Source organism: Ischnura elegans, chromosome 7 (genome assembly GCF_921293095.1).
Source record: "Ischnura elegans chromosome 7, ioIscEleg1.1, whole genome shotgun sequence".
In the NCBI taxonomy this organism is placed as follows: domain Eukaryota; kingdom Metazoa; phylum Arthropoda; class Insecta; order Odonata; family Coenagrionidae; genus Ischnura; species Ischnura elegans.
This window is the reverse complement of record NC_060252.1, coordinates 113,407,500-113,423,029: the sequence shown is the minus strand read 5'-3', so window position 1 is coordinate 113,423,029 and position 15,530 is coordinate 113,407,500. Positions and strand designations below refer to the sequence as shown.

Genomic DNA, 15,530 nt, shown 5'->3' with positions numbered 1-15,530 from the left:
TAATTCTGTGCCTAAGTACTGGAATGGAGGGATGGTCGGATTGGATACCTCAGATCCTAATTTGCTGAAGAAACTGAATCGAGGTCTGAAATTTCAAATTAATTCTTCAGTGAATACGGTGTCCCATAAGAGGGAGTAGAAAGAGTGATAATTTATCCAAAGATTGAAACCTATTGTCATTTCCAAATGCAAGTGTAACCATTTAAATGCTGTATGTGGGCGTAAAGATATTATTAGTGATGGGTCGATTCCAAAATTTTATCGATTCTGATCCCGATTCCGATTCTGACATTTCAATTCCGATTCTACTGATACCGATTCCATTGATTCTGATGCCATAGGCTCCAAGAAAAATATCACTTAATTCCAGGCAACAAGAAAACCACTTTAAAAATATTACTCTGTGAAAGAGTCAGTCAAACAAATGCATCTTTCATATCATCACTATGTAATTAAAATATAACAGCTAAATTTCAAAACAGAGCATACCTGAAAAAGTGGTGTTACATGATAGGTATTACTTTAGAATATTAACACTCATGTTTAAATTTAAAATAAAAGTATCTCCTTTAATATCTATCTTTTATTGGTAATATCTTATCATTATCAATAATGTCTCACAAATTTAGTCTCCTTATACAGACTAAATTTTTGCTCAGAAAGCAAAGCATCTTCACTGTCAGGATAAAGCCTGTTGCATTTTTCATCGCATATTTTTCCTGCAGAACTGGCAGAATTTTAAGACACTGAACACAGTGGATGGTGGTATGGCAAGAAACCTCTTCACTAATACTTTCAGCCTTGGGTAGGAGATACAAGTCTTTCAGTATTTCCTAGGGAAGGAATTTGGTGGTGCATTCTTCTATGATAAATAAGCTTCCACTTCAGCTTTAACAGTGTTTGCTATGGTGACTTTGGGTACTTTTCCAAATGCATCACTGTATCTCGACTATATACCTGTCACAGGCTCCCTAGTCTGCATTTGCTCTTTCGAATATAAAAGAGATTTCCAAGTAGCACTTTTTGATCTCGAGTCGAGTTGAAAATTACTCACAAGTATCGAGTCGAGTATGATATTTCTGAACCAGGCAATACAGCAATGCATACTACAATATGTTCTACTCCAATTTTCAATGATGAATGCCTAGCTTAATGTAAGAAGGAAAATATAATGAGGATCGTTGATGGTTATTGCCAGAAGTAGGAGTTTAATGAAAATTAATGTGTCTTCAACTGTTCCATAGGGAAAATTGAAATTATTTAACCCCAAGTAATATGTCGACCATATATATGTATCTAAACTACAAGGGAGAGCCCTGAGTATAGTAATTTTCACAGCTATAATAAAGATTACATACTAAGTATGTATATGAATCATGTAATATTTGGCCCTTTCAAATTCTCAAGCAGAAAATCCAATTATTCTACATGCTCAGCCAGCAGGTTTTGACATCTCCATGTTACAGTATTACTGCCTGCAGAAAATTGGCTTTCACTGCAAACACACAATTGTGTGACTGGGCAAGTATTTTCCTACCAAAATTGCAAGATTTTGGAAACTTTGGAATTTTTATTAAAAATTATATCAACGATTTATTTGGACCTTGAATCTTCATGGAATTCAAGTGGACGAAGCGAGCGAACTATAGAACTAAACTTTAGTTTTGTAGAGCCAAAAAATTCTATACTTCTCACGTCATTTAATCAGCGTTAAAATCTCCTGCTTTTTTTAAGTTCAAGAAAGAAACTAAACGCTACAAATGAATATCACATCGGACGGACGCAGTAATAAAAAAGGCTAAAAGATGCCTTGTGATATGAAAACCCCCATCCGCGCGACTCACCTCGGCGAAGGTGGAAAGGGAAAAAGGGTATCAGTTGTTGCCTTTCATGGAAAGAGTTCATTTTTATCTCTCTTAAGCATGCTGACTTAATTTCTTTACTTTACTTCAATACCCGAGCCGTATTTCTTATGCGTGGGATGGTTCCGAAAAATTTATCCAATCCTTAGTATTTTCTTTCGAGTAATGCGCTAAATGGCCTAGTCAATCTATACATAATCCTTTTTAACATCCTCAGTTTAGTGTTTTAAGTCAATTAAGACGATTATCCATGCTTTACATGACGATTTTCAAGACTAATGTTTTAAAAAACTTGAAAAATTGGCCTCAGTTACCGAGCCTCAGAGGTCCGCGGCGTGTAGGTCAGCCTTGAGGCGGGATTGAAAAATCGCTCTTATTTCCTTCGTCGCAAACTTGTTTCCAAGACTTCTACTTAGTAATCTTTAGAAATCTTTACTTTATATTGTGGTTTAAATTTTCCGAGTTATATTTTTCTGAGGCGAAAGATAATGTCTACTTTATGTCAAATTTCACATGAAAAACGGGTCGGCCATTTTGCGTCGTAAAACCAGACAGATGAAAGCCAAAATCTTCATAAGTCATTGAAAATATAGGAAAAACACCAGGTCAAAGGAATATTACGTTTATTTATTCCATAAAACTCATACCAACGCAAAACCACCAGGATTCAAAGATTTTTTGAGGAAAAACGATATCTCGCGTGGCATTGGCAAATTGGTCATGCTTGGGCCACTGTATCTCACTTAAGGGTCATATTTATGTAAAATGGCATATAAATCTATATCTAGTAATAATTTATGAGTATTTAGGCTAAGTTTCAAGTCTCTATCCCCAAAAAGGTCATTTTGGACTTCATTCCAGCTTTTTCCGATTTCGGACCAGTGCGCGCGGGGTAGGAAGACGAACGGCCGCCGCGGCTGTCGTAAAGGTATTCGGCGCCCATGTCGACAACTATAGTGTATTCGGCACGCTGAAACTACCAGGCCAAGGCATTAGAATGACTTATCGGCTTTAAAAACTGCATTATTACATGAGTTTCATGATAGCGCTTCCTGTCGGCAGATCGCTGGACCTAATAGACTCGAAAGCTCTGTAACCTTAACTACTCGACTCGACATTCGTAATACAACTCGAAACGCTCGAGTCGAGTACCAACTACTCGACTCGACTTGAATTTTCGAGTACCTACTCGCACATCCCTAGAAGACATGTGTTTTGTTATCACGATTACGTGGCGCGAAAATTCAAATGACTGCTGGAAACGCGGTTGTATATTTTGTGGTTTGAAGTACTACTGGAATTGGAATCGATTTTTCACCTTGGCAAGTACTCGTTTTTGATTCCGGTTCTTGCTTGAGAATCGAGGAATCGAAGAATCGAGGAATCGAACCGACCCATCACTTGATACTATAATTTAAAAATATTACTTGAAGGCTTATAAAAATGATTTTTTATCACTTGAATTATTAAAATGTGATCGACAATCAAAATAGCATTCCTTTGATTGAATGGGCCCATAAGAAACTTGAATAATGACTTTGTTTAGGCAGGCAATCAAAATGCATTTCTATCAAAAAATATCCGAAGATCCGACTCCTGAAATCTGGATCTTAAAACAATCCTGGATCCGTCCTGCTCCGTAATGGAATGTGTCATAAAGTGTGTGTCATTTTTGAATTTGATGTGTGATGATTTTGATGAATTTTTTCAAATTTGCAGAATAGGTTCTAAGTTTTATTTAACGTAAAATATTTGAACAATGTTGTCATTTTTATCTCACAATGTGGATCCAAACACTAATTTGACTTGGCAATGTGGCATTTCAATGTCAAAAGTTTTAAGATGTAAAGAAATCTGAATTTGATGGTGTGAATGACACCAGGTTTTCGCGAATGGCAAAAATGATGGAAGCACTTAACTAGCAAAAATCCAACAAATTAATGGGACACTCTGTGTACTGAATTAATTTGTATGCAGCGAAAAATTAAATGGAAGAACTGGACAATCTTGGCTGTTATTCTTACTTGCAGTGAAGTATTGAAGTGCATAATGAGGAATTTTATTTTTTCTACAAGTAAAAACTTGAGTTTTCAGGTAAACTTCTTATACCCCACATCTGAGGAAGCTGCACAAGTTTCAGAAAACATTTGGTATTCAGGTTGCTAGTTAGAAGATACCAGAGCTGAAGCCTTGAGTTAGAGCACAGGGCTTTATTGAGTTTTTGGCTTATAATATCACTGAGCACACTGGCTAGCTTTTCTTGTATTCTTTGAATTACAAGTATTGAATTAGTAATCAACCTGCAAATATTATAGAATGTGTAAAACTTACTTTCTAAGTCAAATAATAATTTGAAAAATGGTGAATGGAACTTCGTGATCACTCGAGAGAGAGAGTTAAATGTGCATTTCATTAAATGATTAAGTTATTAAGTTAATAAATAAGTGCTGATCTGGGGTGATGTGACATTTTCTTCTCTTTGTTGTATATTTCCACCTTCCTTTTCTCTAATACAGTGTGTCCTCGTTTAACGTCGTTTCACAATAACGATGTCCAATAATTGAAACCCTTTATCATTTAACGTCGTTAATGCTTCGCGATAACGTTGTTCAAATTATGCGCGACGAAAAAAAATGAATGGCGAATAGGACGAAAGCGCATCTGATGTATAGTCAATATTACTATATTAATGCGATTGATAATTTTCATTTGACAGAAAAGGTTGGGGTGGGTAGCGTAAGTTAAATATGCATTTTAAGCGAATAATTATCACCTCATTTACCCATTATCCGTATATTTTTCTGATTCCAACCGAAAAATGTCCACGAAAAGGAGTGGCTATCCTGGTGGTTCTTCAGACGTGAAGAAAAAATTGGCGATATTCGAACAAAAACTTGATACTATTAAAAATATTGAAGAAGGTGCAACTGCTGGAGAGATTGGTCTAGTTTTAGGTTTTCAGGTCGAGGTTTTACAATTAAAATTTCTTCTGTTACTGAAAATATCGATGTTTCGCCATTAAAATACTTTCTCAATTTAGTTTGTATATTTCATTTTATAATGCCTTATTCCCAACCTTTTATCGTTGCGCTGTGCATGAATCGTAATCCTGCTGAAGTGAATTATTGGTAATGAATGTTTCTCGCGATTTCCGCCAGGTTAAATAATTCTTATCAACACAAAAAGTGACTCGCCCTTCATCCTCGTGCTTCCGAGTGTCAGATTTTTTTTCAATGTACATACCTTCTATTGTATACCTTTGGCCTGGTTCAGGTGTCTCCCGATTGGTCATGAAGTTTGCTTAAAAGTTACGGCTCCGATAATTGGCCTCCTTGGACTCTCGCCTGGGAAATTCTGGATTCTTTACAAAGAAATAGATTGTTAGGAACAATTTAAATTTTTTACATCGTTTCTTATGGAAACACTGCATCGTTTAATGTTGTTTTGCTTAACGTTGAGGTTTTCAGGAACGAATAGACAACGTTAAAGGAGGACTGACACTAATGTTGACTATCCTGGAGTGGTTTCACTATAATGCACACCTTGTATGTGAATTAAAAATTTTATAACTCAATAAAAGTAATGTGCAAGAAGTTCCCTTTATATCAGTTTGATTGTGTATGTACATGTATTATATATGCAACCCTCTTACATAAAATTTAATAGATTGTGAAGAAATTCCTTTCTTTAATATGTGTTATGTTTTTTCTATATGTATCAGGACTATAGATCCTGAGGACATTGGCAAAGAAATGTGGAAATCTCTGGAGGAAAGTGAAAATGATTTTATTTCTTCTGTGATCAGTCGACTACAAGAAATGAAAACTGGAAAACAAAAGGAAAATTTTTTAAGGAATATTTTGGAGATACAGCACAACTACTCCAGCATTGTGGATGAGTAATGGATAATTGAAAATATTTTAATCACATGTCAATTTTTTTTCTCTCAAGTATTCATTTCAACTGTCTCATTGATTTCTGAAATATTTTTTTCAGGTTTTATTCATTTATTCTATGCCTCCTGCCCAAAGTGCAAGGAAAACTCCGAACCATTGGCATGTCCTTGATTTCCTCTCGTGTGGAGAAACGGCCTTTCTATGAGTTGCGAGATCAGCTGCAGCAATGGCTGACAACTAAGTGCGTGTTACACATTCATAATTTTTTTCATTGCATGTTCTCAATTAACATTATATCTTCTGTGGAATCATCATTTCATAACTTAGTATTTAATAAAAATTTGTGTTGTTAACACTTTGCGTGCAATGGACGTAATATTACGTCCTGCTAATCCTTCTGAGGATTGCCATGGACGTTATATTACGTCTTTCCATTTAATTGGCTTTGTTGCGTGAAGCCGTAATATTCTGCCCGAGGTACTTTTCCAGTTTACTGCTTAGTGGTTCTGTTTTTTCAAAAATCAACTGCTCGATGGAAAAAGAGTTTACTTTATGTCTTGAGGACGAAAAGTCCTCTCTAGCCACCGGCACACTCATCTTAGGCCACTTAGTGTGAAAATTCTTTGGGCCAATTGACCGTTCGTTGAGGGTGCATTTGATAAAAATATTTGTTTCGGTAACCAGTGGACGAAATCTTCGTGCCACTATAAAAGCTTCGACAGTTAGTCCGGAGAAAAAACAGGATCCACTGTGTACTTCAAGTTTTATTCTTCAACCATTTTTAAAGAGTCACAACAAAGTAAAACACAACAAACCCTTGACTACAAAAAAGTACATAGATACTTTTTTCTGTTGATAAAAAATGGCATTGTCCGCGAATATACGAAATATACATTTCATGGAAATCTTAACACTCCCCCTCGGACAACACCTGTTTTGAAAATGCAATAATCATTTCACCTTCAATCTCTGAATGAGTACCAAACAACACAAGACATTATAATTATAAAATATTCAAACATCTTAAATTCTATTGTACAGATCCTTAAGTCCTATCATCTTTGATAGCACTTTGATTCTTGTCCCTGGCAGTCTTTTAGTAAATATATCCGCTGTATTCTTGTCTGATGGTACATATATAAAATACACCATTTTTTCTTTGACTTGTTCCATGATGAAATGGTATTTAACAAAGAAATGTTTGTTTCCTTCAGTTATAACATCATTTTTGGCAATGGCAATGGAACTCTCATTATCACAATATATAACACAAGGTTTAGGCATTAAACATCCTTGATTAATTTCTATTAACAACTCTGATAACCATACTATTTCTTTTTACTGTTTAACACTTTGCATGCCATGGACGTAATATTACGTCTTTCCATTTAATTGGCTTTGAATGCCTGAAGCCGTAATATTTCGCCCGAGATACTTTTCCAGTTTACTGCCTAGTGGTTCTGTTTTTTCAAAAATCAACTGCTCGATGGAAAAAGAGTTCACTTTATGTCTTGAGGATGAAAAGTCCTCTCTAGCTACCGCCATCCTCATCTTAGGCCACTTAGTGTGAAAATTCTTTGGGCCAATTGACCGTTCGTTGAGGGTGCATTGACCCTTTTTGTTATCCAGGATTTATAATGCTTTGCTTGGAACAATGCTTTTTTATGATTTCCATGCTTTAAAAAGTTCAAATTGAGCGTATTAAAAAAATTATTAAGCATGTTATGGCGGTACATCATATGTTGCAACTTTTTTATTTTTCAAAAACAGTAGGTTTACATTGTTAAATTATATGCTTAAAAATTAGCAATAAATGTTATGCAACTCATTCATAAAGAAGAGCAAAGTCCATTTTCATTGAAATGCACATCGATATACATATATTTTTAATGCTAATAATAAAAATTTTTTAGGAATATAGTAAAAATGGCTGGATGATTTTTCAGAAGGGCTTTAAATTTAGCAGCCGGCACTCAAAGTGTTAAGTGTAGCATCCGAAATCTGTCCCCCCCCCCCCCCCTAATTGGAGAGCACCTGTATGGTCGCATATGTTTGCTCTTTGTAAGAATATTTGCACTATAATCATTGGTATTTTATGGAATCGGCCAGTGGCGGGGCAAAGGAGGTAATAACCCCCCTTTGGTGAATGGGGAGGTAATAGCATTTACACTAGATAGAATGGTAATTTTTTCCTACCCCCACTACTGCTGAAATTTTAACCCCCACTTAGCCCCACTCCCTTGTCCCTATCCTGGATCCGCCACTGGAGTTGGCTAGAAAACTAAGTTACACTTAGTATAATATGCAGTATTATTTGCTGCGAACAATATATACATTAAATTGTTTTCAAAATTTAATTCATTTAATTTCCTCATTGAAAGCCGCATGTCTTTCTGGATAAAGTAAGCTCCAGAGCAGTCCTCCCCTCTAGATTGTGTTTCAAATAAGCTGTCGTTTCACGAAGAGCGAACGAAGAGCACAAGTGGGGGTGTTAAATGTGCATTGTTGCACTTCTCAGCTTGAACATATCCATCTTTTGCCGTTGTCTGAAAATTGATGTCAGGCACCCAGCAAAATACTGTCAATTTCATCGTAAAAGTTGTCAATAACAGGACAAACAATGGATAGTAGAGGAGACACCTATGGGTAGATTCTATACTAGCTCACGCCACCTTAAATGATTGTGCTGGCATCTGCGTGTCGTTGACCAAACTAGGTGCATTCTGGGAAGAGCACTACCCTTTCATAACAATTTACTCGTAATTAAACATGATAATATATTTCTAAGGAAGTACCCACCAATTCATAATTCATACTTGGACGGTTCAATCTGAGCACACTTATTTCCTCTGTGCACTCCAGCAGACATTTAGGAAAAATTCAGTAACTTACTATAGTTATTTTTATTGCTACTGAATTTAGAAGTCATACCAAAACATCACAATAAAACTCAAGAGAGTATGTGCAATTTCTAGTACGTACAAGCATTATCAAGTGATGACTATACCCTGAGCACTACTATATAAACAACATTAACCAAATACCCAAATTCATCATCCTTTTTAAACAGTCTTCATTCCTTGTTTTGGAAGGTAATGGTAAGGGATGAATATTGCTTACTTGCAGACTTAATAGTTCGTAATAAGGGTCATGCAGAAGGAAAGAGGGTGTAGTTGATGTGTAGTTTCCCGCGGCGTTGTCTAGATGATGTCTCCATGTTCCTGGGTTTCACAGCGTGGATTTTCTTTGTGACGACAGTTTCGCCGGTATTCCAACCGGCGTCTTCAGGTCGATGTCGGGATTCAATTTTTGGTGACTTAGTGTCGAGGTAATGCTTGATTTGGACACATGTTGGCATTGTGTCCGTATCCCGGCAACATTGAAGGAAGGCCAAGGAGCACATGAGTCTCTCCTTTTTCTTCCTCAGCTTTTCTGACCTTCTTGTCTTGCGGTTGACTTCCTCCCCATAGAGGCGCGTGAAGTTGATGCGTAGTTTTCCGCGGCGTTGTTTAGATGATGTCTCCATGTTCCTGGGTTTCACCGCGTGGATTTTCTTTGTGACGACAGTTTTCTCTGTGCCCATGGATGGATTGAGAGAAGGGGAGGGAGCATTTGGTATTTGTGGGATGACAGCTATTGTAATGCAAATATTGCTGTTTATTAGTGTTTTTATTGTGCTGCAGAGGTTTGAAATTTATTATTTGAGAGAAAAATGTCCACATCAAGGTATGTGATGTGAGTGGAGGAAGAATAGGACGTGACGTTCAAGGAGGAAAACGAGTTGAGGGAAGAGATGAGAGTGATTAGGGATTCCATGCCATGTGGCCACAGAAGGAAGATGTCATCCATGTATCGGACCCAAAGGGTGGGTGTGAGTGGGTATGAGGAGAGAAAAGACTGTTCTTGGGAAGCCAAGAAAAAGGTTGGCAAAGGACGGAGTGAACCTGCTCCCCATTGCACAACCCCAAGACTGTGTGAAGTGATCGTTATTGAAAGAGAACGAATTGTGTTTCAGGATTATCTCGGAAAGGTCGACGAGAAACTTTGTACTCAGAATATGTGGAGTGGAGTGTTGGTTGAGGAAGTGTTGTAGTAGATTGGAGAGGCCTTCTGCGTACAGTAAAGAAGTATTTAGGGATGGGGACGTTGATGGTCGCCATCATGACGTCTTTGTCTCCAGGAAGGGTGGTGGAGTGAAGGCGTTGGAGGAAGTGATACTTTATTTGTGTTATTCGTAAGTTTATGCTGGAAGACAGGGAGTGGACTATGAGTAGTTGTTAGTGGTCAACAAAAGCAGATTTTCGTTCTGTGGGAGATTGAATTGAAATAATCTATCAGACGGCCAGGATTATTAACTTTGTGATTATTCAGTAGGATGTAGAAATGAGGGCTATGGAGGTTGGGAGGTGACAACAATGAGATGTCTTGGGCTATTAGTCCTTCCTGTGGTCTGACTTTTTCAAGAAAAGAAAGAATCTCTTCTCGGAATGGGGGGTTGGAAAAGGCAGGAAAAGGTTGGTGAGCTGAAGCATCGTACAACTGCTCGAGCACCTCATTGTTGTATGTACTCAGCCTCATTCATTACGACCACAGTAGAGCCTTTGTTTGACAGAGTGATGATGATGTATGGGTTGCGGATCAGGCACCTTAAAGTCAACTTTTCTGTTTGTGGAAGGTTGTCCCTAGGTTTTATCGATTTTATGAAGGATCTGTCTGAAAGTTTAGAGAGGAGGACATCACTAAAAATTTCGATAGGATGGTTGGAGGGGAGAGGTTTGGGTTCATGCGAAGAAGTACAGCAGACTCCCGACTACGTATCCGGCTGCATTTTATCCAGGTTGCGGATTATCCCTGTGCGATTATCACTCTGGCTCAATTTTTTCCAGGATCTTTAAAAAAAAAAAAAAAATTCGGATGAAAAATCATCAGAATCACGGCATTAATGCTAGATACACTGGGCTTATAATGTGACTACGTAGGTTTCCGCGGTGTTCAGGTTCCAATTTCTCCATGTTTCTGGTGCAACTGCGTGGGTTTGTTGGTGATGACAACAGTTTTGCTGGCATTGCTGCCAGCGTCTTCAGGTCGAAGATGATGCCGGTCCACGATTTTTGTCCTCCTTATATAGGGGGTCAGTCCCGCCAGTTGTGGCTGCCGCTCTCTTATTGGTCTGCCTAATGAGCCTCCTCCAATGGGCATCCAGATGGTAGCCGCCGTCTCCGTTAAAATTGTCCGTCCGTCAGTCAGTAACAGAGACAACGGCTACCATCTGGATGCACCAGCTCTAAGGCAAAAATGTAAAACATTTTTAATTTTAATTCTTCTGATTGTCATCTATTGTAATTGAATGATAATGCTTGCCGTTATTTTAAGACTATATGTACATATTTTGTTCCATATGTGTGGTACTTGGGTAAGAGACAAATGAAATGGTGCCTGATTTATTTTTTATAAATATTCCTTTTAGTGTTCCTGAAGATCAACAAATCGCTCTGAAAATTGTGAAGAAAATTCTTCCTGAATTGCAAGATAATGAAATCTGGGGTATTGTAATTAGTATTCAACACCTTCGAACATCTGCAAGCACAGGATGCCGGAAATTAATGTATGAAATACTAATTTGGGTTTTTGACAATTTCTGGTAAGTAAACTGAAAGTCTTCAGTAATGGTTAAATGTTTCAGCTGTGTGTCTTTCAATAATCAAAAATGGCTCATCATATGTGAAGTTATACTGTTTATACTCTTACTATTCACTACTCTTTAATATTTAAAAAATACCATGTAGTAATCTAATTCATTCTTGAACATACGTCTCACATAGTAATGTATGCAGGGTTCCCACTCAACCGTGAAAACCTTAAAACCGTGAATAAGCCATGAATTTTGTCCACCGTGAAAAAACCTGGAAATAGCCGTGAATTTCATCATAAAACCTTAAAAATATCTCAATCTTGATAATAATACTATGATTGGCTGATCAAATTCGATATGTTAGTCATGTTTCATGGTCAGGCACGCGCAGACTCATAGTCTACGCATTTAACTGCACATGAATATTCGAAGTGAAGTAATTGGTCCATACCATGGTACGTACTATATGACGGCACATAGAGCGTTATTTTCCATTTTAATGGCGGAAGTCTGTTATTTTGTCCGAGCGTTTCAATTTCAGTGATAGCTGGGAATGGACTTTTATTGAAAAAAGGACAAATAAAATAACTTGCAATTCTAATAGAACCATAATGCCAAAAACTATCTTTGTAACTCGAAGTTCGGTTCCCACAAAAAATGAGGGCGCATGCCATATGCTTCAAAATATGAGTTTGTCATTGGAATTTTACTTAAGGAAACATTTATATGGCAAATAGGCTTTCAATTTATGGCAATACAGTGGAATCCTGATTTAAGGTTTTTCAGGGGGGACACAATTTAAAACACTAAATGCGGACAAACACTAAATGAGGACATGCCATTTTTTTCAGCTTTTAGGGTCTGTAATGATTGGAATGGCTTTTTATGAATAAAATATATTATTTTAAGCAACTAAAAGGTGCTGCATGCAGCAAAAAATTCATTGATTAAATGTTCTCTGCCCTATGAAGGTTGGATAATACTTTTCAGGAATCAGCTAAAAAAATGGGTAGTAGAAATAAGTAGGTAATGAGAGGATGACAATTGCTTTAATGAAATATTTTAAGAAAATTATAATGTACATCAACTTAAAAGTATTCCCTCGGAATATTATTATGGACGTTAGTGATTCCATTTTTACTCATATTTCAGTCGTCTCAATGAAATTTTAAAATTTGTTCTATAAAAGTGACATGTAGGTGACTATAGCATTTCTAATGTAATAAGAAAAGGTGTAAGCATGTCCTAAAAAAATCGTCATTGCAACAATAAAGATGAGTAAAATAAAATAACAACGGAAGATTGCTAATCCTGAATTCCAAACTACCGAATGACTAGTAAAAGGGAGGTTTATTGGAATTTTGTCAACTTAACGTTTTCTGTAGCGTGCGAAAGATCAACAGAGAAAAAATCATTCGCCTTGACCGGGATTCGAACCCGGATCCTTTAAAACTTAAATCCCGGTATACTTTAAAACTAGTTTTCTGTAGCCTCCGCGAAACGAGGGATTTATGAGCCTTTAAAAAGCCTCCTGTGCGCACATTTTGGATTTCGAGGTCATCCAAAAAAGGAGAATCTTATTTCTAGTATGCCTACAAGTCGATGGTGATTCAACTCGATGATAACACCAGATTGTCATATATCCGCGGCCTCATGCAGGTCGAATGGAGCCGGGAGAAGTTGCTTACACGGCGCGCTAATCACCTTGACGCCGACTCACCTTGTTTCACCGCAGCCTTTAATAAAATTTGGTTGGACCTTGAATAGCGATTTGCTAAACTCTGTTAAGTGAAAAGGTTTAATCTTCAACAGAACTGGATTTCTTCTGACAAATTGTCAGTGCCTCTAGAGTTTGGCAACTTCGTCCGAGTTATGATGTCGAAGTCAACCACCAAGGCAATCCTGCTGGATTTTCGTGTTTTTCCGCGCTCCATCCGCGATCTTTTTTTACCGCGATTATGCGGTGATTTTTTTCCGGCATGAGCGATTTATTTAGAGTCATGGACCGTGATAGTTCGTCATAACTCCGATTGTCATTCCCTTTTGACATAAATTAGCCCCAGATAAATATCTTTGAATCGACAGCGATATCAACCAACCGAATGTCGGTAAATGGGCTCAGGGATATCTAAATTACGATGTGAAACAATGTTGTTCCGTAGGGAAAGAATGCTCTCTTTCACGATCATGACAGGGGAAACGCTTCCTCGGTTCTTTTTCTGTTCCTCTGTGGAAACTGAAATCTATAGAAAGAATCATCTGGTGAACTGCGCAAATGATATTGTGTCTCCTCTTTTGGAAAGAGAAAGTAGATGACTGGAAAAATATTGGGCTATAATTGGACTGCCCGTAGAGAGTAGAGTTGAAAGGGGCATAAGCCATCAAGTGAAAACATTACGAGAAAACCGTCATTGTAGCGGCCCTCAGAGAAAAACTCGTGTCATCAGTCGTCAATTATCATAGAAGTAAAATTCCGAAAGTGAAGGATAAGGTAGTTTGAGGTTATTAAGGGATGACTTTGCTCCATTAGATCGGATTTGATCCAAAAAGTGCCTGGTGTTTGGACTAGAAAGGGAGCGAAACATTACGAGAAGACATCACCCAGCTAGCGAGTTGAAAGTCCCAGCGCTGCATTCGCGGAAGAAAGCAGTTGAAGAAGCGTTCCCCGGTATTCTATCGACTCTTGGTAAACTTCTATGGGACTCTTCTTGTTGATGAGCAGAAATTCGAAGATTTGGATAATCATTTGCACGAACCGTCATGAAAAAACTTTAAATCGGGCAAAAAAATCTTGTGCGGGAAAAATTTTTACGACCATAAATGCGGAAAAATGCAAAATGCGGAAACACTAAATACGGATTATTTTTACATATTTCTAATAGGGAATGAATCGGGACCCCAAAAAATAAACGCTAAATGCGGAAAAACGTTAAATGCGAAGACGTTAAATCCGGATCCGACTGTACTAGCTCTCAATAGACTGCGCTCACTTCGTATGAGTTTATGTGAATAATAACTTGAAAGTGAAAGTAACGTGTTTCAGCAGGTATTTATTTTGTCTTTATATATTCAAAACCAAGTGCATTATAATTACATGAAATTGATTTTTTGATATTATTACATTCTATAAACAATTTTAATATTTTCTGGGATCTCAGGAAGATTTAATAAGGGGAATTTGGTTACTGTGCAGTAATAACAACGTGCGCAAAAACCAATCTCTCGGCGAGGAATTAAGAAAGGACTTCCGGTGTCCAGGTGGAAGAAGGTCCTAAGGGCATTCGCGTATTAAAGGAAGCCATGGTATTTGGCGTCCGGGCAAGAGCGCGGTTGGGTTGGGCCTTTGGTCGGCCCTGAATTTTGTAAACGAAAGGCGACGTCATAACAGATATCACTTTTCATTGCTGCGCTTATATTCACGCCGTCTGTCGCGTACGTTAATTTTTAGTTAATATATGGCCGGTGATTGTCTTATTGTTGGCTTATTAATGGACCGTGAATTTGACAACATTGAGGCCGTGAGAACCTGAAAAAACCGTCAAAACTTTAAAAAAAAAAAACCTTGAAAACCTGGAAAAAACCGTGAATTTCATTATTTAGGTTGCGTGGGAACCCTGTGTATGTTATGTGAGGCAAATTATGTTGTTCAGTTATGAGTAGAAATTTGTTATGGAGGGGATTAATACCTTTTTTTGCTCGGCTTCTCTTCTGTTACCTTATTGAATGATAATGTTTTACCCTCAATTATAGACTGTACGCACACAGGTATTTTGTTCCTCATGCTTGGTTCTGGGGATTGGAGAGACAAATTTGCCATGTGATGTGGGTGCTGCTGAATTTGGGAATTTGCTGTGTGTTGTGGTGGTAACCAGTATAACTAGGGGTCCACAGAGTAGAGGGAATTTGATGAATCACAACACAATGAGAAAAACTTAAATAAAAAACGTTTAATTTGATAATAATTAATGAGAAATGAGAAAGTAATTGATTGTAATTTTCCAAACTGTCATTTTCAATTTCATACAAAATTAAGTAGAGTTGCTAAATGGCTGAGTGAAAAGAACCCACAAAACATGTACAGTGGAAGCCCAGTCAAACGAGTGCCCATAATCCCTCTGAAATTACTTGCTAAACCAAGAG

At 37.5% G+C, this 15,530-nt stretch overlaps 1 protein-coding gene across 1 annotated transcript in view; it reads left to right on the top strand.

The window, feature by feature from the left end:
• LOC124162866 (DNA-dependent protein kinase catalytic subunit-like) overlaps positions 1-15,530 on the top strand; it is a 299,017-nt gene that overhangs the window by 156,100 nt on the left and 127,387 nt on the right. The window contains exons 32-34 of the mRNA XM_046539551.1: positions 5,584-5,760; positions 5,859-5,999; positions 11,226-11,399. Of these exons, the coding sequence (XP_046395507.1) occupies positions 5,584-5,760; positions 5,859-5,999; positions 11,226-11,399 (492 nt within the window). The remainder of the gene's footprint in view (positions 1-5,583; positions 5,761-5,858; positions 6,000-11,225; positions 11,400-15,530) is intronic.